Consider the following 24,092-nt stretch of genomic DNA (forward strand, 5'->3'; position numbering starts at 1 on the left):
TTTGACATGTTCGACGACTTTTAGAAAATAAACAGATTGATAGATAGATCGATATTCTGCTATTCAAAATTTGGCATGCTACTCCTTTCTATGTGACCCACTAACACAAACAAAGTGCATCTACGACACGTTTCGTCCTAAATAATAATAATAATTTTGGCTTAAATTCTGCCCCCAAATTGCCAATTGTATTTACTATTTAGCGCTATTACAACCATTGTTTCCCCTTCTGAACATAAATTCGTCAACAATATTCCTATTTAGTTGTTTCTTAATATTTTCCTTGACTTCTGAATTAAAATGACTTTTTTCGTTCATAATAACAATGAAATGCACTTTATGTAACTAATATGACGAGGTGATGATACAGTTACACGAGACTCACTGTCACTTTTATAAAAGCATAACTGCGATGTGGCTCTCAATGAAAACAACTTTTACACTTGTTGGCGTCTCCACACACAGAGGTGCTTTTGGACATGAAGGCCACAGGAGGCGAGCTGGGTTGGTTGACTTGGCCCTTCGAGCAGGGAGACAAGCCCGGGGTGAGTATCGCTCTCGCGCTCACACGTTTAACGCACTTGGAATTTGCCCGCACGGAGACTTTGCACAGGAAGGGCCAAGCCTTGCTTGTGTGAAATATTTGACCATTTGACTCGTGTGGTGTGCTCGTGAAAGGTCTTGGCCTTTTGTGTCAAATGCGCCACTTGTTGGCTCGGCGTACGAGAAGGAAGAGGTTGAAGTTGCCCGCCGAGCACGTCTGGGCTCCACCAAAGCGGAGGCAGACAGAATAGCAGCACGTCCCGAACTGGGAATACTTGTGGCTTCTTGCGGTTTGCAAGCTTGGGCTGCACAATTGTATGTTAGCAAGCAATTAACTTTTAAGGCCCGCCTCCTTTTTTTTTTTTTTTTGAGGGGATAGGGCTTTTTAACCGCTCAAAGATACTGCCTCAGAAGTGTCTAAAAGACTAATGAAAATGGCTTCATTGTTCCACACAAATGTTGGGCTTATTATACAAGAGGCAAATTTGTCCAAGTCCATAATGTGGTTTCAAAGCAGTTGAGCCATCCAATTCATTCTAAATAAGCTCATTTTATGTGCTGATGACTCAAATATGTGGTCCCGCTGCTTTAAATGCTACTTTTATTTCACTTTGTATACCAGGGGTGGTCACACACATTTTCGAATGCTACTTTATGTGTACAAAACTGCATACCTTGCCTGCCTTAAAAAGGCCCCGTGGGGCTCGTCGTTCCTTGAGCCAAGGCTGTGTTCAAACATGTTGTGGCTTTTCCAGAAATATTTGCGGCAACCTTTAGCGTACAGTATAAGCGGCTTCGGAAAACGGACTGGAAATAATGTGGGACCTTGCAGTGCTTTCTCACGCTGCGTTGCTTCGGCGCAGGATTTGTGTTAGAAAAAAAAGTGAATGAACACAGTCTGCGCTTTTCCGTGTTGCCGTGACGTTAATTACTGCTGTGAAGGAAATGAAAGCCAGGTTTAGACTGTAGTGATTGAACCATTGGATGTGGCACGCTGTCATACTACATTAAAGTTGGAATTGAATGCGCACCTCAAAATTTAGCGTTTGTAATACGAATGGGTGTAATTACGATGGAGGTGCTGTCGAAAGAAGGCCGATATGACGTCAGCTACGGAAACAAAAGTTGACCTTTGCATTTTGCAAAATTTAAAACCATTCCCAGGTGTCTTGGTAACACATTTGTGACATGCTTTTTGTCACAATAGCCCAAGGATCAAGAATTACACTTCAAGGATTTAGTAGAGGATACAAATAAAGTCAATAAAAGCATTTTCATTCGTGGAGACAGCACTTCATACACAATTCTGAGTGTATATGGGGCATCATCATCAAATCCTAAAAATTCTCCCCAAAATGCTGATAAACAATCAAGACACAGAAAATCGGGTTAGCCACCCCCCCTCCCCAAAAAAAGCAAAAATATAAAAATTTCAGGAAAAAAATGAAAGAAATCTGATAGTATATCCTAAAAAAAAAAAAAAAACCCAACTTGTATTATTAATGATGGAAGCGCAGAACGTCCATGGAATGTGCAAGATTGTGTTTGCTGTTGTCTTCATTTGCAGATCTGATCAATGACACCATTGATCTATTGGCAAATTATGACATTGCAACAACTCACCAATTTTGCATGCAACTCAAAATATCGACCGAGCCGATCCGGTCAGTGTAAAATCTAGCATGCATCCTACAAAACTCAGTGCAGCTCTGCTTACCTCTTGGCAAGCTGGCGTACACAAACCTGTGATCATGTGGAGCCCTCTGCATGATAAAGTTTCAGACCTAGGCCAGAGCTTGAAAGTGACTTTGGATCTTCAACCAGTGAGCTGTCAAATCATCTCGGCATGGGGCGGTTATTTTGGAAATGAAATTGTGACAGAGCGCTCACAGACACGTCAGAAATAAGCAAATCAGAAGATTTACTCGGTTGTTCCCGTTCAAGTATCATTGATTAAAAACACCCATGAATGTGTCCAGAGTTGCACTCTAAATTCTTTGCATTGCCTTACAGTGGGAGGTCGTCCAACGGACTCTGAACGGCTCTCAGTTTTACACCTATTCCGTTTGCAACGTCGGGGAACGCGAGCAAGACAATTGGCTGCGGACCACTTTCATCCAGCGGCGACCTTCGGCCTCGCGGGTCTTAGTGGAGCTCCAGTTCATCGTACGTGACTGCAACTCCTTCGACGGCGCGTCCATGACCTGTAAGGAAACCTTCAACCTCTTCACTTCCGAGTCGGACGTGGACGTGGGCACCACCTTCCGCAAGGGTCAGTTCAAGAAAGTAGCCACCATCGCGCCCGACGAGATCACCGGCAAGAACGAGCTGCGCATCAACACCGAGACTCGGGTGGTGGAGAACCTCTCTCGCAAAGGCTTCTACTTGGCTTTTCAAGACATCGGCGCCTGTGTGGCGCTTCTGTCGGTCAGGGTTTACTACAAAACGTGCCCGGCTACAGTGATGAGCCTGGCGTCCTTCCCCGAAACGGTGGCCGGCGGCGAGAACCAGGCGCTGAGGGAGGTGAACGGGATATGCGTGGATAACGCCGTCAGCGAGGAGCTGCCTCGCGTGTACTGCACCGTGGATGGAGAATGGGTGGTGCCAGTCGGCCAGTGCCAGTGCAAAGCGGGCCATGAAAAAGTCCAAGACCTGTGTCAAGGTAAGCTTGCACGCCGCCTCCGGATACTGTCCTTGCCATACGAGTGTCTTTTGGCACTGACCATTTGGCTTGACTGTTTGTTTGGGTTGCTAAACCGTCATTTGCTGCGTGTGTTTGTCATGGGCGTTATTATCATGGCTCGGTGGAATTCCCCCCTTGGCTAAAGTAGCTTCTCTGCAATGGAAGGAATGTTACATGTTCCAACATTATCCCTGACCTGGAAGCACAACTTAGACCAGGCGTGGGCAAACTACGGCTCGGGGGCCACATGCGGCCCGTTAAACGTTTTAATCCGGCCCGCTGAACTTGAAAAAAATTAAATGAATAAACCTTGTCAATGTTTTATTTTTATTTTATTTTTCAATGACATATATTGTTGTAATGCTTTTGTTCACTTTCATTTAAAATTAAATTAATTTTTTTTTTCTCCGATGAGGGGATGTTACTAAAGCACTCCATCCATCTGCTCGTGGTCCGGCCCCTCTGTCAAATTTTAGAACCCATTGTGGCCCGCCAATCAAAATGTTTGCACACCCCGGATCTAGACAATGAGCGTGTGCGTGCCTTCGATCCTCCACGGTCATTTGGAGACGTTCAACTCTTGGGAAGCGCTTTTCTTTTACAAGTGCACGTTCATGGATGAAAGGCTGTTTTAGGTTTTCACATGAAAGTACAAAGCTCACGATATTTCATTTCCTTTCGTTCTTCCCTGACCTAATTGTATCCGACTGTAACCTGTGGAAATTCTTGCCTAAGTCCTCCGACTGAAAGCAAGTCAAAGGAAGCGCAGTCTTTCATAAATCGGTTCAAACCCAAACCGTGTCGAAAATGCCGCACACTTGCATCAAAACCGACTACACCACCTACCACAACACTACTTTGCTTTCAAACATGATTTGAAACCTTAGCCCTGCCTTTGAAACCCTAACCCTTGCTTCAAACACTAATTTGAAAACCATCTCAATTTGAAATAGGATCCTTTGCCTCAACCCTAATTTCAAAACCCAACTTTGTCTCGAAATAAAACATCAGCTGTACCAATGAATCCACAGCCATTGCTTTCTGTTGGCATAAAATGCAGGATGATAGAGGATTGAGCCATTGAATAATCTCTTTCGAACCTTTAAAGAAAATTTAGTGTTCAACATAATCGTGGGCCGCCACCTAGTGATCCAAAGTACAATTACATCCCAAATTAAAGGAAATTTGTGTTCTAACTGGACACAGACAAAACTATGCAAAATAGCAGAACCATGAACCCAGAGCCGGCAATGGAGCGGGGTTCACTGTACACCACTTTATTTACATTCGTGTTTTATTTTAGCACTGGAACCGATTAATGGGATTTCACTTACATTAAATAGGAAAATGGATTCTGGTCTCGGAACCAATGCAATTTGTAAGTCAGCCACCACTGCTTCACTGTATTTTGTTGCAGTGAAATTCGAACAACCGCAAGTTCTAGTTTCGACTGCTTTCGGTTTTTCAGTGTGCAGAACGTGTAAACGCAGATTTAATTTTCATCAATGTCGCGGGCGGCAACTTTAAGGTGTGTTGGGTGACGGCATGCAGCGACAGGCCTGTTCAGATGACTTAACACCTCATGACCCATCAGTCCAAATTGCTCCTTTTCTCGACCGCGCCGTTGTAAACACACATGTGCAGGTATGCGTACACAGCCAAACGCACACAGAATTACCCTCATAAATCCCGCATGCCTGTAAAAGATTTGCACTTAGTTTCCCCTCCCGATGGTATGAAAGTGTTGACGTTTACTGTCAGTGCATCATTTTTAGCTGCGGGGAAAAGTGCCAGGTGGGATGACGAGGGAGGAGGCGGCGTGTAGGAATGAGAGCAGAACTTCACCGACGTGACCGGGAGGTTGTATTTGGAGGAGGGCTGTGATTTTTAAAACAGGCCGGAATGTAAAGGTAGGAGAACAATGAGGCGCTGTGTTTCCCCGCTCACCTCCCCAGTGCATTCCTGATCCGTTTGCAGAAGAGCAGCCTCCTTCCCAGGCATGCTGGTAGTGCTTGGTGGTGGTGGTGGTGGTGGGGGCGGGGCCAGGGGGGGGGGTGTCGATGTTGGGTCAAGACCTCCCATAAAAATGAGTAAACGCCGCAAATCCAAGATGAAGTCAAATGGGAGCTCAGAGACGTGTAAAGGAAGTTGGAGATGAGGCTGGAAATGTCTGCTTTTGCTCTCCATCTGCTCTTCAAACCTTTGAAGATGGCTCATGCGGACATTTGCTCAATAGGAATTCTTTCTTGGTGGGATGACTAACTCCCCTGATTGACTGCGGAGAATTTGATCGCATTCATAAACTGTTTAACTCGCGTCCGTCAGCCAAATTGTTTGGAATGAAAACGCGTTTTTTTTTTGTTTTGGCTCTCAGAATCCGTGACGGTCATGTTGAAGATAAATCAAGACGTTGACTGAATGTTTATTAACACTCGTCATAAATATTTATCTTTTGAACTTGGTTGTCCATTTTTATTGCCACAATAAATAAGAGTAACAAATGTGATTTTAAGCATGCATTTAAAGCATTGAAGTATCAACGCCGTAAAAGAAAAGCACAAACATTCTTGCGCAAGCGAGGCGTTGGAACCACTTCAGTTGGACGAGTTTTCAGCTTTTAAAGTTGCATTAAGATGTCGCGTTTGAACCGCCGTCATGCATCATAGCTCGCAAAAGTTTCAGGATTAGAATGTCTTTTTTTTTTTTTTTCATTGGCTTTTTGTGGGTTTTTCCCATCACGAAAGAGGCGCCACTGAGCATCCATGTTAACTCCCCGTTTCTTCATTTCCTATAACGTCATTTCTTACCTCTAATCCTTCCCGCTACAATCGAGACTCTTATCATTTGCGAGATGGCGCACAGACGGTCTTGGCGGCTGGACTTTGGGATTGTGTTTAGCCCCTCCGGGTTCTCAGATCATCAGGCTCATCGCACTTAATCCCAGGTCAAGGTTTTTTTTTTTCTGGAACACAATGAGAAATATTTGGACTGCCAAGCACAGAATTAGCAATCCCGGACGAGCTGGAGCCTTCGTTGGGTTCCAGTAAAGTGATTATTGGTCTCACCAGAGAGTTCCTGTAAACTATTTTCTCTGTCTCCTAATTTTCCACTCGGTCTCGGTCTTTGCACTCATCCTCGCATGACGCAATGACGAAGTTTGACTTGTGTGGCGAGTGATGTGAATGGCTAGTAATTGACTTGGGTGTGTTTGAGTAACTACTGGTCTTATGTGCTCCCCCCGACTCCTCCTTTTGTGCAATGACTACCTCTCCTCACAGACTGACTATTGCTATTTTTCCTCTGGCAGTATATTTATTTAAAGAGCCCCATCTCTGCATAATCCCATCCTTATTTTCCGGTGTTTAACGCAAAGACATGCACTGGCGCCTAACACTAACAGGCTGACAAACAAAGTTTGCTGGTTATTTTGGGGCCGGTGTGCAGGAGTCATGAATATGACACCAGCGGAGTTTGAACATCCTTCGTGCGGCGGCCCTGATGGGAGCATTTAGAGGACCTGCGCTTACGACTCCCCACCACATTCAAGCATAGTAGAAATTAGGGTTGCAAAGGGGTGGAAAAGTTAGGCCAAATCTCCGGAAATTAGGAAATATTCTAAATTGGACACTTTCCATGGCAATTATGTGAATTAACTGAGAATTGAGGGTAATTTAATGGAAAGCTATCGTATTCAAGTACAAATAGAATCATTTTGTCTTGTCACATGCAGACATTTATACAAAATGAGTGGCTCACTTACTCCTCAAATTTTGCCTCACAACACAAAGCATAAAATGACATGACGTGACAATTCCTGATTTTCCAACCTTAAAAATGACTGGAATCTTGCAATTTTTGTAGAAATGTAATTTCCAAAGCGCAGAAGAGGAGATAACAATCAACTAGAGTGGTGCTTTTTGACATAACTATACTCGCAACTTTGGGAGTAGCACCAAAATTGTGGCTAAAAATACTGTATGCTGACTTAAAACCGTTCACCTCAGTAGACTTTCTTTCACCCTACATCAAATAAAATGCGCAGAAAGTTAGAGTGAAGTAAGCGGCCTCACAAAAATATGAAAAAAATAGTTTGGGCCAGAGTGTTTTGAGTGTCATGAAAGGCCTGAAGTCACGAGGATGACTGAGCGCAAGAGTTGCTTCTATTGTTACGTTTCATTTTGGTTGGCTGCTACTTCATCTTCATGTTTTTCTCCTCTTCATTGAAGCTTGATATAAGCCAGTATTGACCAACTTTTATTTCTGAACAAAGGACTTCAAACATAATCTTGTGAGACCGGTGTTGGGCAAGAAGGAGCACTGAATGGCTGTATTATGCTTTGTTAGCTTGACGGGCTAGCCGCTAGCTAGCTTTGTGTGTGTTGCCTCCAAAGTCTACTTTTTTCTGTTTTAACATTTTCGGTTCATTCTTGTGTGACACATTTTGTCATAAAAGTTAATGAGACTATTTAAAAAACGTTTGATTGCTTTTAAGGGATGATTACTAACTTCCATGTTAAGTGTGCAACATGGACTTCCTCTTGAGTTTTTTTTTTTCTGGGATAAAGCGTTGTGATAACTGTGGAATTTGAGCAAGGAAGCAACCTGATAAAAGCAGGTGATTCACGGCCATTTTTCAACTGTATTTTTATAATCGGTTTAACCGGATAAGACCAACGTTGTACACTATTTCACTTTGTCTGCTCGGGCGTGAAAATGGCCAATTGGATTTAGTTGACCTGTGGTGAATGTCATGTGTCAAATAGTAGAGCTCTTTGTCATGGCACTGATCATTTAGATGCACTGGTGCTTTTCTTTTTTTAAAGCATGGTTTCTTCAGAAGTGGTGCCAAGGTACAATCTGCTCAATGGGCTTTTTAAATAATGGGAGGATAATGAAGGCGCTTTCAAGTCATGTCATGTTTCCTCATGAGAGTTGAAACAAGTCGGCAATCGCCGCCCACAAGCCAACAGGAAATGCGGAAATACACCGATTGCGTTTATGTTGCTTTCTATTTCACTTGTGTCATCATTTGAGCTCTTGCGTGACAGAAGCAGGTGTACCTGCGTGACAAGCAAAAATTTATTTAATGATACGTTATGAATCGACGACAATGGAATGTTGACCTCAATTTGAAAATAATTTTCCCTCATGGGAAAGCTGTTCCTTGGTTAGACTGTCATGTGTTCCAATTTGTTTGCATTTTGTTACGGGCAGTTGTCTTGTTACGGCTAATCAAAAATGTTCCGCAAAGGAGCGAGGAGGTATCACCCAGCTTTACATGTGACATTTATGCACTGCGGCTTGTGATTAGCAGACAATTCACGAACTCTGGGATGTTTGAGAATGTCATTGCATATTCCTGAGTATAAAAAAGTCTGAAAAAATGTTATTGCTTAAATAAAACGGTCATTACATAATAGTATATTCGAATAGCAATATAGAGCCAAGACTTACTAAATGAAAAAAAAGAGTCAATATTTTGTCAGGCAAAAACTATTCAAGTATGGAAAATCTTAAAAATAAAGAAAGTATGTGTGTCATTTGGAGTCTTTCTTGTGGCATGTGTCTGTTTTGGCTGAGATGCAAATATTGCTGACAAAATCAAAATTTGACCTGACAAATAATCCAGAATGTTCTCGAGAAGTGATGATCGGATTGTGGCGGGAACAGAAAAATATTCCATCCACACGCAGCACAGAACTGTGCCACATACAGGATATTATTTAAAGACTTTTACAATAAATATTTATCTAATAACATGACAAAACGTACCATTTAAACAAAACAGATCAGAGGATGGCCTTGTGAGGACAACATTTTCATACACAACCATTGTTAATATAGTTTGTTTCATCAGGTTTAGATGGGACATTGCAACACAGGCTGAAATGTGATTGGACAAAAATAGCACACAACCGTGAGCAGTGCAAGCAAGACAAAATGGGTGTAAAAAAAATCTACAAATTTTTCAAAAGAAAAATTTCCCAACATCCCTCTGTTGTCTGAATTGTGGTTTTGAAAGCTTTGCGGGTTTTGTGTTTTTTTTCCTATAGAATGAAGTAGATTTTTTTTTTTAGATGTGGTTTCGCCTGTACAAATTGTTATTGGCTGTGTTTTTTTCTGGTGGAAGGGAAGTTGGGAATGTTATGTGTATGGAGGAGCCGAGGGGCGTCCCGGCAATGTGAAGCGCATTGTGTCGTTCCTCTGCTGTGCGAGGTGAGCTCAGCACTTTCCTTCCCCGTGTGTCATTCATCTCCCCATCCGACAACGGCCAGCCACCCGTCACTGCCAACAGGACGAGCGGAAACCGGAGGCCACCTAATCCCTGGTTGACTCCCCGACCCGTTTGGCTCAGGGCTTTTCTATTGTGACCGGCCACACTCAGCCACTTTCATTGATTTTTTTTTTATTGGTGTATTTCATCAGGAAGTGGAGGACAACAGGGAGAAAGCTGATGTTTTGCCACCTGGATCTTCTGCTTCTGCTTGTTCACAAGGCGAACAAACCACCTCGATGATTTAAACACAATACCAAACTTGCTTTATTTTTCACCGTCGCTGCATTCCGTGTACAAGTTAGAACATGGGTGCCTGGCGTACATCCCTTGCGACAGATGATTGCCAACACGCTTTTCTGCTTAGATAAACATGGAAGCGCTGCATTTTTTAATGAAAATTAGACATTGATATTTCATATTGATACTATAGCTTTACAGGCTAAGTTGTGGACTGTATTGTGCTGATATTTAATCTCAGCTACTTACCAATGATTGTCAGCCTACGCAACTATTAGCGCTATGCCCCTTTTTAGAATTTAGGTGTGCTCCAAATTGGCTAGGTTTTTTTCATTACGAGATATTGTTTACGGCGGCACGGTGGACGACTGTTTAGCACGATGGCCTCACAGTGCAGTGGTCGTGAGTTCGATTCCGACCTTCCTGTGTGGAGCCTGCGTGGGTTTTCTCCGGGTACTCCGGTTTCCTCCCACATTCCGAAAACATCCATGGCAGGTTGATTGGACACTCTAAATTGCCACTAGGTATGAGTGTGAGCGTGAATAGGTGTTCGTCTGTGTGCCCGGCGATTGGCTGGCAACCAGTTCAGGGTGCACCCCGCCTACTGCCTGAAGATAGTAGGGATAGGCTCCAGCACCCATGCGACCCTTGTGAGGACAAGCGATACAGATAATGGATGGATGGACTTTGCTTAATTTTTATTTTTTTACATTTTTCTTTGTGTTTGGTCACAAGCCAGCTTCAGCTTCACACGGATCAAATGGGAGGAAAAAGCAAAGCCACAGCCGCTGACGCTGTTTATTAGGACAGTAGGCAGTAGACTCGTGGCTTTAGGCTTGTCCAGTAATTACACTTCACACAACCAGTTGATTTTTTTTTTTTTTGATACCATAGAGTGCTTTTTTTTCTTTATTTAAACTGCATCGCAAAAAAGTCATTTTTTTTTAGGGCTGCACTGTCTTAATGTTATTTTAATTGATTTTATTGAGAATGTCAATTGGATAAAGTAAATTTAGTTACGAGGAGCCTGGTCATGGGAGGAATTAAATGTGTACGTCAAGGTACCACTGGATTGGGCTTTACGGCAGAGCTATATTGTCGCAAACTTTAAGCAGGATACTTTGTGGCAAAGTGTTACCGTAGCTTAACATGGGCCAGTGTCGCAGTTTTACGACGTCACAGTATCGCAATTGTAGCTTTAGTGTATTATTATGTACGGGTAAATGACATGTTTTTTCCCCTTGAATGCACTCTGACATAGTTACCATAGAAATATATGTATAAATGTAATAAAATCAAAATGTAATTTGTTTCATAGAAAATGAGTAACTCATTTTCACTTTGGAAACAAGCTAATGTTAGCCATGCTAATTAGCTGTCTCCGTAACGAGTCTACAGTATTTATTTCACCAGGTGCATACAAGCTAACTGGTAGCTGGTTGCAAATTCAAGTTCACCTCTGATATTAATGTGCAGGATAACATTTTGCTTCCTCTACCAAGCAGTGGCACCACAAATACTCCCAGCAAGCTTTACCGAAGCCCTCTCATGTCTTTGTACGGAGGATGTCTTGATTTACGCCTGATCTGATTTAGCGGAGCCAAGCTAGCTTAGCTTGACTTATTATTCATGGTTGTTAGCTTCACAATGACAATTTATTTTTGGGTAATTTCATTCAAATTTCCATACATCTTAAAAAGTCAGTTTTCAGCCGCCCTGTTTTTCATCCCCTTTAAAGTCAGCTTTACTCTAGACCTTTTCATTGGGTGCATCCAGCCTCCTGTTGCCGGTGGTCCGAGAGGAGAAAGGGGTTTGAGAGAATGGATTGTGTTTGTTAACAGCCACATGAAAGCCAGAGTGTAATTGTGAAACAGATGTAATGCCCTTACAGCTGCTAATCCTTTTGGCCAATAGCCGACCCCCGTTCACGCACACGCTTCCAACCGTCCTCTACCTACCACCTTCGTCTACCTCATGTAACCTCCCCCAACAGAGCGCCCCATTGTTCCACCGCGGCAGCAGCCAAAATGCTAATGACGTGTTGTCACCCTGCATTCAAGCAGAATGACGTGACATATCGCCGTAATCGATTCAAGTAGCTCAGAGGAGTCAGGGATAATGATTTACACATTTATTTGTACTCATTCATTCACCGTGTTTTTGTGTTCCTTGGCCATACTTGGACCTGATTCTCCCCTCCTCGCTGCGAACACGAGTTTGTTTTACTTGGCCGGCGACTCTCTGGAAGCCACGCACACTTTAACTCAACGCTGCCCTCAGGCACACATGACCTTACTGCCAAACTCCATCGTGCCCCCCCGCCCCCTCCTGCCACTTACGCCTCGGGTCTCGGGGGCAATTTCTCTTGTCAAGTCTCCATGTTAGCCATTCATCCATCTATCCGAGTATGCATTCATCACTGTCACCATCTCATCCATCTTAACTTGTGCAGACGCACCGGGAGGGGGCACGTCGTGGCTCCAGCTCCTGGACCAGGGGGGCTCCCAGAACGTTACTGGCCCTTTGCACTCTGCTTCAATAAACAAACAGATCGGCTGGAGGCTGGCGGGGCCTCTCATATGACAAACAGCACTTCACTTTGGAGCACTAAGGAGGGAAAATGGGTGCCTTAAGTTCATCAGATGTTTGGAGTCGCTTAAAAGGCTTTTTTGTTCATGTTCATATCAGGAGCCTTCCTTTGGGTTTTTTGGCCACAGTTGTCAGGTCACCACCGTTACATTTCTGCTTCTTCTCTTGGTCACGGTGTTTTCTTAATTTCATTGAACCCTTGAGGAAGGAAGGAAGGAAGCGCTGCGTCAGACTCATGCTTCCTGCTTCCTGTCGTGTCGTGTCCCGAAACAATCCGCCTTCTACGCGGACTCAGGAAGTGTTCTTGCACTGTTGTCGAAGAATCTTCTTTGGTAAATAACCGGTAAGCGTCATCGACTGATAGTAAAGCCCACTAAGGCTGGGGTGGGCAATTCTGGTCCTTGAGGGCTGGTATCCTGGTTCTGGAAGACTCTGAAGAAGCTGGTAATGCTCCTGATCATTTAAGGGCGTGGTTAGACATACGTGGGATCAAAACCTACGAGAAAATCCAGGAAGAAAGCAAGAATTTGTCACAAAAAACAGTTAAAGAATGATTGCTGGAGGGAAGTGTTTTATCTGGGTACCTGAGAAACGCAAACAGCTCAGTTGAGCAAATCCTTCAACTCTGAGATGCTCAGCAGTCCAAGACCACGTCGACACCCTCTGTAACTATAGTGCTCGGAACACAGTTTTAAGTTTGACAGTATACGGTGTTCACAATATTTTCCACTCATCGAAAGAGGAATCACTGCTGTCAGTGGCGATCACTTCACAAGTAGGCCTTCAGTGAAGTCCTACTTAGTCCGATTTGAATCAATCCCCCTCATAATACGATCATTTAGTAACACACTTAAGCAGTGCTCAGTGAGTTTTGGGACGACCTAGTTTCTCTCGAAAGGTCCGTTTTAAAATGGCTGCGCAAGTGTATCTGCAGTTAAATCCACACTTTTCCCTCCTTTGGCCATTGTTATTTAAAAAAAAAAAAAGCGAGAATATATTTGAAATATCCGAACGCTCACCTGTTATGACTTCCAGGTGTGTTGATTCGGCATAGCCCTGCCCCCTCACGAGTGAGTATACGTTCATCATCAAGGCCAGCATTAAGGCTAATTGTAACCAACTTGAGATCCGATTGGCTATCGCAACTGCCTATCAACTGTATGAGGCCCAATACTCACTCAGAAGAAACGCCCGCACGATTTTTATCTGAAGGCCTCGGACGAATGGTGCATGCTACTGGTATGACGAAATCTGCCTGGCAACACAAGCTAGCTGCAATCTGATTGGATAAAACCTCTCACCTAAAAATACAAAACTAGGATATAATATGACATCAATGTGAAGAATATGATCGTTTTTTCTTGATTTTGTTCGGCTAGCAGAGAAAGCCTTTGGCCTCATGCATTGTTAATATTCCCAAACAAGCCTGTGGCTATGTTGGTGGAGCAAATTGCTCATGACAACTTTAGTCTGGCAACACTTGCACAAAAATTATTATTTGGTCAGAAAACCCCCTAAGAGCAGAAACAGCTTCTTTTAGCACAAGTACTTCCATGTCATCACATTCTACAAGTTCTGCACTTGAAGTCACCATCTTATCCATCTTGACCGTAACGTAACACCCAAGCACTGTTTATCTTCACCGCGCCTCACAGACACACCTTGAATGTTTAGAAGAGCAACAGTGAAAAGGAAACGGTGTCAACACGTTTACCACCCAGCGCTACGAACAACCAACCGGCGAGGCTTCACAAACGGAAGCGGCTTCCGAACTTGGAGTGCCAAAAGATTACTGTCAGCAGGTCGCAACAGACTTCGCGAGATTGACTGGACAATTCGCGGATGAAACACTTGGTGTGAACTTTGCCACTCAGATCCTTGTTAGAGAACAGGCAGTTGTGTGAAAAGTTTGTAGATTCTAAAATTTAAAGCAGCGATTAAGTTCAACTGAAAAGGTTATAGTCCAGTTTATGTAACTTTTTTTGTGAGTAGAGTATGATTGACTTTTCGTATGCTATTGCTAAGGTAGTCTACGTACAAAATTGTGACAAAAGTCAACATTTCTTGTAGCTGTCGAGAAAGTGTTTCCATTCTATTTATTTTTGGGGTGTTTAGTGTGTAAGTCTCTAGCAAAAGTGAGTTTGGTTTGATTTCCATAGTTTATTACTAGACAACGTTACATGAACAAATCCCGAATTCCTCCTCATGAAGTCACATAATGGAGACCACAAAGTCAATAGCTTTTTTTTTTTTTCCTCTATTGGAGGAACTAAAAGAGTAGCAGTGCGCCTTGTTTTGGTTGGGACCTCCTGTTGCGTGGCGTTCACTGGAATGCATCTTGATGTGACTGGAAGGTCGAGCAAGATGCATTGCAGGCAGAGAGGCCAGCCTGCCTTTTTTTTTTTTTTTTTCACTTGCCATGTGGCATTTGGGCAACTCCCATCCGCAAGACGTTTTTCCTCCCTTAGCACTTGAATGGCGTGGCAGCATTCTCCTCGCCTGCTGCTTGCCGGTGAATAGCAACGTTAATGGCTTAGCCGGGGAGAGGGGAGGAAGGAATTTGGGGATTACGAGTGTGGAGAGGTAGAGCGATGAATGTGAGTTGGTGGCAGCAGCTGCTTGGCCTTCTCAATGCCTAGCGTCAGGTCTCCCCAAGTGTCTTTTCGCCCTTTCTGTCAAGTCCTCCGCAGGATCTTCTGCTCCTCGCCGTGGCATCTCGCTCGCCCTGGTTAATAAGTAGCGAAGCAGCTGGGACCGGCAGAGAAGCGCTTCTGTCTTAATGGGAGGCTTGAGTGACATGCGAGGACATTCTTTTCATGCAAACTAGTTGTCTTTGTTCCTGTGTCCGCCCTTCAAGTTAATGTACACCGCGTCGCAGGAGCTCAGGAGTAAACATGCAGCAGGCTCTCTTTTATGGCTTCGAAATAGGCCATGAAGGAAATAATAATAAATTGCAATATGCAAAATTTTTGCTTACAAAGTCTAAATATTGTCTTTTCTTAACTCACTCACTCCCAGCTGAGAAAAAAATAAATATCTTTGACGTCTTTAGCCGTCAATGCTAGTAAAATTTTTTTTTAACTTTGACGTCTTTAGCCGTCAATGGTAGTAACATTTTTTTTAATCTTTGACGTCTTGAGCCGTCAATGGTAATAAATGAGTAGAGAAGTGTAGTCTACTTATTATTTCATATATGAAAAAGTTAACTTAACTTCCGACCTACAGACTTAGGGTCACGCCCCGCTTGATTCAACGGAATTTTGTTGTCATGGTGAACCATAAAGTTTTCGTGAACAATTCTAATGGAAGTAGATAAATAAACGGCCTTTCAAATGTATTTCCGGATTCATTTGCTTTTATTTTACCCTAAGCCTAAACTATAACAGCAATTTTGTTATTTATGTGTAACTAATCTAATTTTGTTTATTGTAATACAGATTAATTTATTATTTGCTGTTAAAAAAACCGACTCATATGAACTCGCATATCATCGAGGGGAACCCAAATTATTTTTCACAACTGTTCAGCGTTTAAAAACATTTTGACAAAAATCCAACTCACCTTTACGCCGATTGTCGCTGCGAATCCTGCGCGTGTTCCTCTCCAGCAAACCAGACCCTTCTCATCAGTTTTTATAAAGACGACTTTCGACTTGCTCATCAGCTGCCGGCATTACAGTTTGGCGATGGCAGCAGACAGGCGAGTCAAAAGACTTCTGTAAATTGTTCTCTCGGTAGATGACGTGCCAGAGAACACGTCGTTTGTCGATTTGAATCGTCGATGCGGACCTGTAAAGTATACTCAGCTCATAAAAACTATGGCCCTCATGTTCAGTTCCATCCGTCTGGGGAAATTTCAGTCTTACGAGTGCAACAAGTGGCAACGCGTGTTAAACACAACATACATGCCTATAAAAAATGTAGCCAAATTGACTTGAACAGGTGACCTACAGCAGACATAATCCGCCCTCTGATGTCAGCTACCCACGCGAACGTGCGTTTGCTTGCGTGGTGTATTCGTGTGAACATGCCACGGTGTGAGGACACGAGCAGCAGCCGCCATCGCTACAGCCGGCGGAATGTTGTCGGCCAAAAGAGGGCCCTTTCATTTTCACGCTTTTATGGAGCGCTCTCTGGGACATTTCACACCGTATTAAGTTCAGATTTCAGCACGCCGACGCACGGCGGGGCGCGCTACCTGCGGTTCTGGCCGCTAATGCTGGACGTGTGAAATCAAGTGTCACTTTATCTGGGCCATACGCTTGCAAAAGCACGCATGTGGTGTGAGGGGGTGAAAGAATGTGTTAGAATGTGTGAGTGCCTTTCATTCATTCACCGCTGGTACGCTTGTGTTGCTTTTAAGATTTTTTTAAAATATTTGTATATCTTTTGTAATGTTTTTTTTTTGTATGTTATCGGATTTTTCTTTTTTGTGTCAGATAAGTATTTTTGCAAAGATGATTCCGTTAAAGCAGGCGTGGGCAAACTACGGCCCGGGGGCCACACACGGCCCGTTAAACGTTTTAATCCGGCCCCGCCGAACTTGGAAAAAAATGAAATGAATAAATCTTGTCAATGTTTTATTTTCTAAATACTGTGGTTTTTCAAAGATTTGTTGTAATGCTTTTGTACACTTTCATTTAAAATTAAATGTATTTTTTTTTTCTCCGATGAGAGGTTACCAAAACACTGCATCCTTCCCCTCTGTCAAATTTTAGAACCCATTTTGGCCCACCAATCAAAAAGTTTGTCCACCCCTGCGTTAAAGAATAGTGACAATCAACACAGAGTGAGCAATGAGAATGCAACTTTTCTTCTTTGGGCAGCATGCAAAAGTGAAACCTTTTCTTACACAGCAGCACTTTGAAATATTTATTTATTTATTTATTGCAAAATAGTTTACTTTGGAATCAGCCAGTCCTGACTTAAATGTTTCCAATTGATTCAAATTGCTGTTCATCTCTTAAAAACAAAAGCGGGAGCACCTAACTATTATTTTTGGGCCTGCCTTTGTTGGCTGACTATGCACTTTATTTTTCATTTTATGATTCTGCTCTTTCTTTTCAACCTCAAACTAATTTTTCCGGAGCTTTCAACAGAGCAGGTTCATTTTAGTTTTGTTATCTTATGTGTTACTGTTTTCCTTTTAAACTATGTTCGGTTGCCATGTTTGTTTTTTTTATGTTCAGAATTTTGTTGCATCTGTAGTTGCTTTTCAAAAGTTTTAGTTGAGTGAACCCCCATCGCACAATTGGGCCGCACAGATGGACAAAAAAAAAAAAAGAAACTTGCTAGTTGATGGAGGTCAAGATGCTAATTTTCTCTGTCACATTACGCTAATATTTAAACACATAAGCTAGCAAAATGAGTAACGGTAGCTCGTACGAATCTCGCTCGTCACAGCGCGCCAGATGCCTTAAACACATTTAAACAAATTAGAACACTTTTTAAAACAAATGGTAAAGAATAGAAAGCATAAAATGCATAGAAAATACTGTTCATAATGTAGTTTTTGTATTTTACAGAGCTGGGCACTTGATCCTTTTTTGTCTGTCAGTACCACGCCCTCCGGCCGCTATCTCGGTACCGTTCCGGCCTCGACCCTCCAGCATTATTCATAAAATTTGTCACCCCCACCGCACGTGGGACAAACTGCCCAGTTTTCATTAAAGAGGCGGGGCCTAGTGGGGTGCCTAGGATGGTGAAGTGGGGCTGCGGTTGGTAAATTGCTACAGTGGAGGGGGTGGGGTCAGTTGTACATGGTTTGTTTTGCAACACATGACGCTTACTCCGCTGTCATTAGTTTATTTACAATGTTTGCCAACTAGTGTTTGTTTTCATTAGCGTGTGTTTGTTGCGTTTGGTCATCCGGGTGGACAGTCTCAAACCGATGCTATGAAAAAACATGTCTTTGGACTTGTCAAATAATTTTTTTTTTTTTCATTTTTCCGGCCAATGTGGAAGTTTCACAGGTACGTCATGTGTTTTAAGTTAAGCATGAGTGGAACTCGTAGCCTGGTTCCGTACTCGCCTTCCTGCTGTGGAATGTGGGACGACTGGTTGTGTTTGTCACAAGAGGTAGCACTTTTCGGTGTTCCAAGAAGCCAAGAGAAGTTGTATTTGGTGTCAGTGTTGAAGGGATGGAGAGTTGTAATGACTTGAGTCAACATTGGAGGGCCCCCCCGGTTTCCTTCTCATATCTCTGTCACCTTTGACCTTTGTCTAATGAAATGTCCACTGGAGCTTGCTGCGTAACACATAGGAGGTAAAAAGTTCACGGCACTGGCGAAATCTTCAAGGAGGCCGTACCGGCTGCTTCCTTATCACATGTGATGTTTGCTTCATGTCACACTTCTTTTTTTTTTTTTTTCCTCCCGTGCAGAATGTCAGCCCGGCTTCTTCAAAGCAGAAGCTTCCGTTGAGGAGTGTCAGCCGTGTCCTACCAACACCCAAGGGCCAGGCTCCGGGGCTTTGTCGTGTTCCTGCATGGACGGCTTCTTTCGGGCCCCCAGCGACCCCCCCACTGGACCTTGCTCAGGTGATGACACGCCCTCATCTCCTTTTTCACACCAGCAAGTGTGACTTCTGGTTCATATGGACTGAAGTACAGAGACAGGAAATGTGTCTCACTGAGGGTTGGCCAAGAGGTTGTGTTTGGCTCGCTGGTCTTCTGCCTCATCAAAATTTTCCAGGCATGCCTTGATGAACCTTACTATTTACAAACAAACAATTTCAAAGCAAGTTTCCAGATGGGATCTCCACTAGATGGGGAAGCCCGGAGCTAGTTTCTTTATCGGGGCGTCAAACTTTTTCTTCAAAGGCCACAGACAGAAAAATGAAAGGCCGCAAGGGACATAAGAAGTCGGCCATTTTGTTGTGAGGCAACCATTTTGGGAGAATTTCCAGACTAATATTTTGATGAACTCATGTAAAGAATTCTCCCATCCACAATTGCGAGCTAATCCGAAGCACGTATTCTAGACAGATGGGCCATTGTGACAATTTTTGCCTACGTCAGTTTCAAGTGTGGTACGAGGGCTGCCTCTAGTGGTCACAAATTGTTAGAAAGTTGCAGTAATTTTTTTCCAGAGGATAAAGAATCTATGACTATGAGTGCTGTTATATTGCTATAGTCTGTCTGAAAAAGCCATTGCTTAAAAGTTTGTAACAAAGCGACACTGATGCTATTCATGAGCCTTCTACTGCGTTTGCATATTTTGTGAGCAGTAAATTAATCTTAAGTGAGCGTTCCAAAGTCAAGACTGTTTTTCAAAGACAGAATGCATAATTCTTGAAGTACAATTTGGAGTGGCATTAAACAGCCTCATGTCTCTTTTTTGAAGAATTGTTCAATGCGCAGCTGCCAAACTGGTATTTGTGCAGTGACTTGAGTGAACTGCCACCACACGGCGCAATGTAAAACAAAAAATAAATAAATAAATAAAAATTTGACCAGGTTCTGTCGTATCGCAAGGCACCAATATAATACTTATAACACACAGACCATGTAAATAGTTCACTCATTCTCTGCCAGCCCAGGTAAAATGAAAGTACTTTTTGGCGTCTATACCCGTCAATGGTAGTGAATGTAGAAAGTACAAAATCAAGTCAGCAAAAGGCCCCTGCACCGCAATTTGCACACCCCGTGTTGAGTAGTATTTTAATCTCCTCATTCTTATTCATCCCATGCAGGCCTCCCCTCTGCTCCCAAAGACCTCATAGCCACCACCACACAACTTTCCGCTGGAAAACTCCTCCTCTCCTGGAGTCCACCCGATGACAGCGGAGGGCGAACGGACCTGACGTACAGCGTGGAATGCCAACGCTGCGAGGGTTCCTCCTGCCAGCCGTGCGGCGACAAGACCCACTACGACCCATCCAGCACCGGCCTCACTGACACCAAGGTGTCAGTGAGCGAGCTGGACGCTCACTTCAACTATACGTTCACCGTGGAGGCGCACAGCGGCGTGTCCATGTTTGCCAGTCAGGCAACGCCCTCCACCAGTGCCCTGACTACATCTCTGCACTACACAGGTGGCGAGGGATGCTGTCATTCTATGAGCAGAACATGTCGTTTCTTCTCAAGATGAACTGAAAAGTAACTCTTGTGTCCAGATCCCCCGAAGATCACCTCCATTCGAATGGTGGAGAGAACGGCCACCAAGTTGTCCATCTCCTGGGATGTGTCTCCCCGACCGCGATTCCAACTGCGGAACTTCCGTTACGAGCTTACCTATCGCAAGAAGGTGCTTTGCTTCTTACAGTTTTACAACAGCACACTTTTCCTATCATCTGCATGGATGGAAGCGCTCGTTTGCATTTTCTTTGAATCAAAGCAGATAAAAGGCGAATTGTTTTTTTTTTTTTTTTTTTTTAGCTGTTATTGACCACCACAGTGGTGAAGTAGGTTAGACATGATGCAGTGAATAAAATGCTTGATAAATACTGCACGGGTCTTGAAAGAAAAACAGTAGTTTTATTGTGACTGGGCTTACGGTGTAGTTGGAAAAATTCCAGAAACTTTCCACGGGAAATAGAACTGAGGAATTTTGCAACTACGCCGTGTACGTTGGACACTTTCCATCTAGGCAATTGATGAGAATGAATGTAATTGTGAACTGGAACTTTAAAGTCATTTATCATGAACAGTCTAGTCTATTCACATATTCACGGTAGCAAAAATACACCTAAATTTGATGGCCATTTTATATGCAGTGAAAAAAAAATTTTAACTCCCAAAAATAAAAGAAAATAAAGGGGGATAAACGTCCAATAAGTTTTGCATGAAAAATGGGGGTTGCCCCAAATTCAATGTGTGAATATATATATATATATATATATATATATATATATATATATATATAAATTAGATATTTAAATTAAATATTTGGGTTATAGACATGTGAATAGTTACTTAATAAGTTCCCTCAATGCAGAGGACAAAGCTTAAAGAAAATCTATCTAATCTATTAAAAGGTATATCAATGTTTTCAACTACAGTGCTGTTAATTCCAAGACTAATTTCTTACAGTGCAAATTTGTCTAAATACTTGGAAAGCATACATTTTATACTCGATATTTAAATTTTAATTAATACTTTAACATATTTTGAACCAAAATGGAGCCTACTGAACATTTTGTTACGATCTTTTTCCCTTAAGAGCGCAGATATTGTTGACATCTTTGTTGCTTTTGAAACCAAAGTGGGCTTACTTGAAATACTTTGTCCTCTCAGGATGACAATCTGGATGTGACCACCTACACGGTGCTGATCCTGGAGAAGAGTTCCGTGCAGATCAGCAATCTGGCCCCAGGCACGGCCTACCTGTTTCGGGTGCAGGCCCTCGGCAGCGACGGCAGTCCCGGAGGTTCCAGTGTGGAGGAGCAGTTTGAGACCTCATCTGCAGGTGAACAGGAGAACCACTCAGACCACTGTGACACATTTTGGAACGCCGCGTCTTCAATTCATGACACATTTTGGAACGACACGTCTTCAATTCATGACACATTTTGGAACGCCGCATATTCAATTCATGCGTCTATGCTTGCCTTTTTTTACAGAACCGCTGACTCAGACCAACCCTGCACTCATTTTTGGTGTGCCAGTCGCTGGCGCGGCTGTGTTGTTCATCCTGATCGTGGTCATCTTCCTCCGCAGACGGTCAGTAAGCACTCCTCTTCCTCGACAGGGCCTCCAAATGGCCTTTGCATTCAATCTGTCATCACCTCTTCTTTTCTTCCTTCCTTTTGTCAACTTTCTGGACCTCAATGTGTTCCAACCCTTAAGGGAACAAAACCAAAGTGTTGCTTGTTCATGGGTTCTATACTTGGGATTGTCCGGGAATTTGAAAGGAAATGTGTCCAGAGTGCTGCATTGTCGGCGACAAGAGGGATTGGCCTCTCGGTACAAACTGTTTCTCTGTCCCGTAACGTTGAGCTGAAGCGTTCCTGAAGATTGTCTTTATCCACCTTCCTCTTGTATGCTCGTCACTCCTCTGAATCAATCGCCTCAGCAAACACGGCCCATCATTAGTGCTGATCAAAGACGTCCTTTGTCAAAGCTATGACAAAGGTTGCTATGTGCCATTGATATTAAAGCCGGCCTGTTGTATGAGGAAATACAAGATGCAACCCCCCACCCCCACGGACCCCCACCCCCATCCACCTACTCAGCCTTCATGTCGGAATTTTACGACATGAGGTGTGTGTCTATGTGATGAAATACAGATGACATCCAACAAATTTTAACACCCACTTAGAGCCCCTGCTGTCACTCCTAGGTTCATATACGAATAAGTAATAAATGATTCAGAAGCATATTTAATTCAGACCAACAGAAGAACTTTTATACTCTTATGTATTTAATCATGTTTTTAAATTGCAACTACATCTAGGTGTCCCAGGGATGCAGAGACAGCAGGCGGGTGGGAGGGATATGTTTGTGTCTTTTATCATTTGTTTGCTCAAGCGCTTTATGTTGCTTATTCAGGCTGAAAGGCGCTATATGAATTAAAGTTTGGAAAGCAAAGCAATCCATTTTTTTTTATATTCAGGGACCTCTGTCCCTATTGTTTTTGTAGAAATTATTATTAAAAAATAAATAGCTTTTTTTGAGGGCCTAAATATGCATCAAAACGCCTCATATTTTGCACGCACACTGGCCTAGCTGGGCATAAAAAAAATTACATTACATTTCATTCTAAAGTATAGTTTAAAACAGGGGTGGGCAAACTTTTTGATTGGCGGGCCACAATGGGTTCTAAAATTTGACAGAGGGGCCGGCAGGAGCAGATGGATGGAGTGTTTTGATCACCTCACCTCATCAGAGAAAAAAATACATTTAATTTGAAATGAAAGTGAACAAAAGCATTACACATATATATATGTCTTTGAAAAACCACAGTATTTAGAAAATGAAACATTAACAAGGTTTATTCATTTCATTTTTTTCAACTTCGGCGGGCCGGATTAACATGTTTAACGGGCCGCATGTGGCCCCCGGGCCGTAGTTTGCCCACGCCTGGTTTAAAACTTCAAAATTAGTTAATTTGAGTAGCAACTTGAAAACCAGACATTTGTGATGCAAAATGTTCAAATGAAGCCTCGCTCAATTGGTGATAAATAAAAGTCACCTTTTGTGGGTCTCATTCAGGAAAAGAAACTCTCACACCAGACAAGGACCGGAAGACGCCTACTTCTCCAGCTCAGGTACCTGAAAGAAAAAAAAATCTCATCTCTCTATCTCCTCATTTCATTCATTTGATGATCTGACAATCCTTGTTCTTGTCTGACCCCAAAGAGCAACTAAAACCCCTGAAGACCTACGTGGACCCGCACACCTACGAGGACCCCAACACAGCTGTTCTGAAGTTTGCCACCGAAATCCACCCGAGCCACATCAGCAAACACAAAGTCATTGGAGCTGGTGAGTGACAGCCGGCCAGCATGCTGAGAGATGTCGCAATCCCCCAGCGAGGTTGTTTACACGGCACATTTTCCACAACTTAACGTGCTGATTGACAGCGGCTTAGATGAACTACCTGGCCTGTTGTGGCAACTCTTCCCAAGTTGCCATATATCAGCATCTCACGACTCTCCCACACAGATGTTTATTCAAGTGCTAGCCCTTTTTTTTTGTTAAACACCCCCACCCCGGTTCCCATGACCGTACCCCCCATCTCTGTCTTTCTCCTCATGTGACAGCTGATTCCCATACTCCCACACCACAGGCCACCCGCTGCTTAAACAACACCCAACCTTGAAC

The 24,092-nt window shown here is 43.2% G+C and overlaps 1 protein-coding gene across 3 annotated transcripts in view; it reads left to right on the forward strand.

The window, feature by feature from the left end:
* Positions 1-24,092, forward strand: part of epha2b (eph receptor A2 b) — a 31,212-nt gene that overhangs the window by 396 nt on the left and 6,724 nt on the right. For all 3 annotated transcript variants that reach the window (XM_088289847.1, XM_088289846.1, XM_088289848.1), the window contains exons 2-10: positions 466-545; positions 2,557-3,205; positions 18,711-18,866; positions 20,021-20,362; positions 20,444-20,574; positions 21,564-21,735; positions 21,890-21,989; positions 23,481-23,536; positions 23,628-23,753. In XM_088289847.1, the coding sequence (XP_088145973.1) occupies positions 466-545; positions 2,557-3,205; positions 18,711-18,866; positions 20,021-20,362; positions 20,444-20,574; positions 21,564-21,735; positions 21,890-21,989; positions 23,481-23,536; positions 23,628-23,753 (1,812 nt within the window). The remainder of the gene's footprint in view (positions 1-465; positions 546-2,556; positions 3,206-18,710; positions 18,867-20,020; positions 20,363-20,443; positions 20,575-21,563; positions 21,736-21,889; positions 21,990-23,480; positions 23,537-23,627; positions 23,754-24,092) is intronic.

Source organism: Idiotropiscis lumnitzeri, chromosome 3 (genome assembly GCF_059441095.1).
Source record: "Idiotropiscis lumnitzeri isolate Australia: NSW breed Sydney's pygmy pipehorse chromosome 3, RoL_Ilum_1.0, whole genome shotgun sequence".
In the NCBI taxonomy this organism is placed as follows: Eukaryota; Metazoa; Chordata; class Actinopteri; order Syngnathiformes; family Syngnathidae; genus Idiotropiscis; species Idiotropiscis lumnitzeri.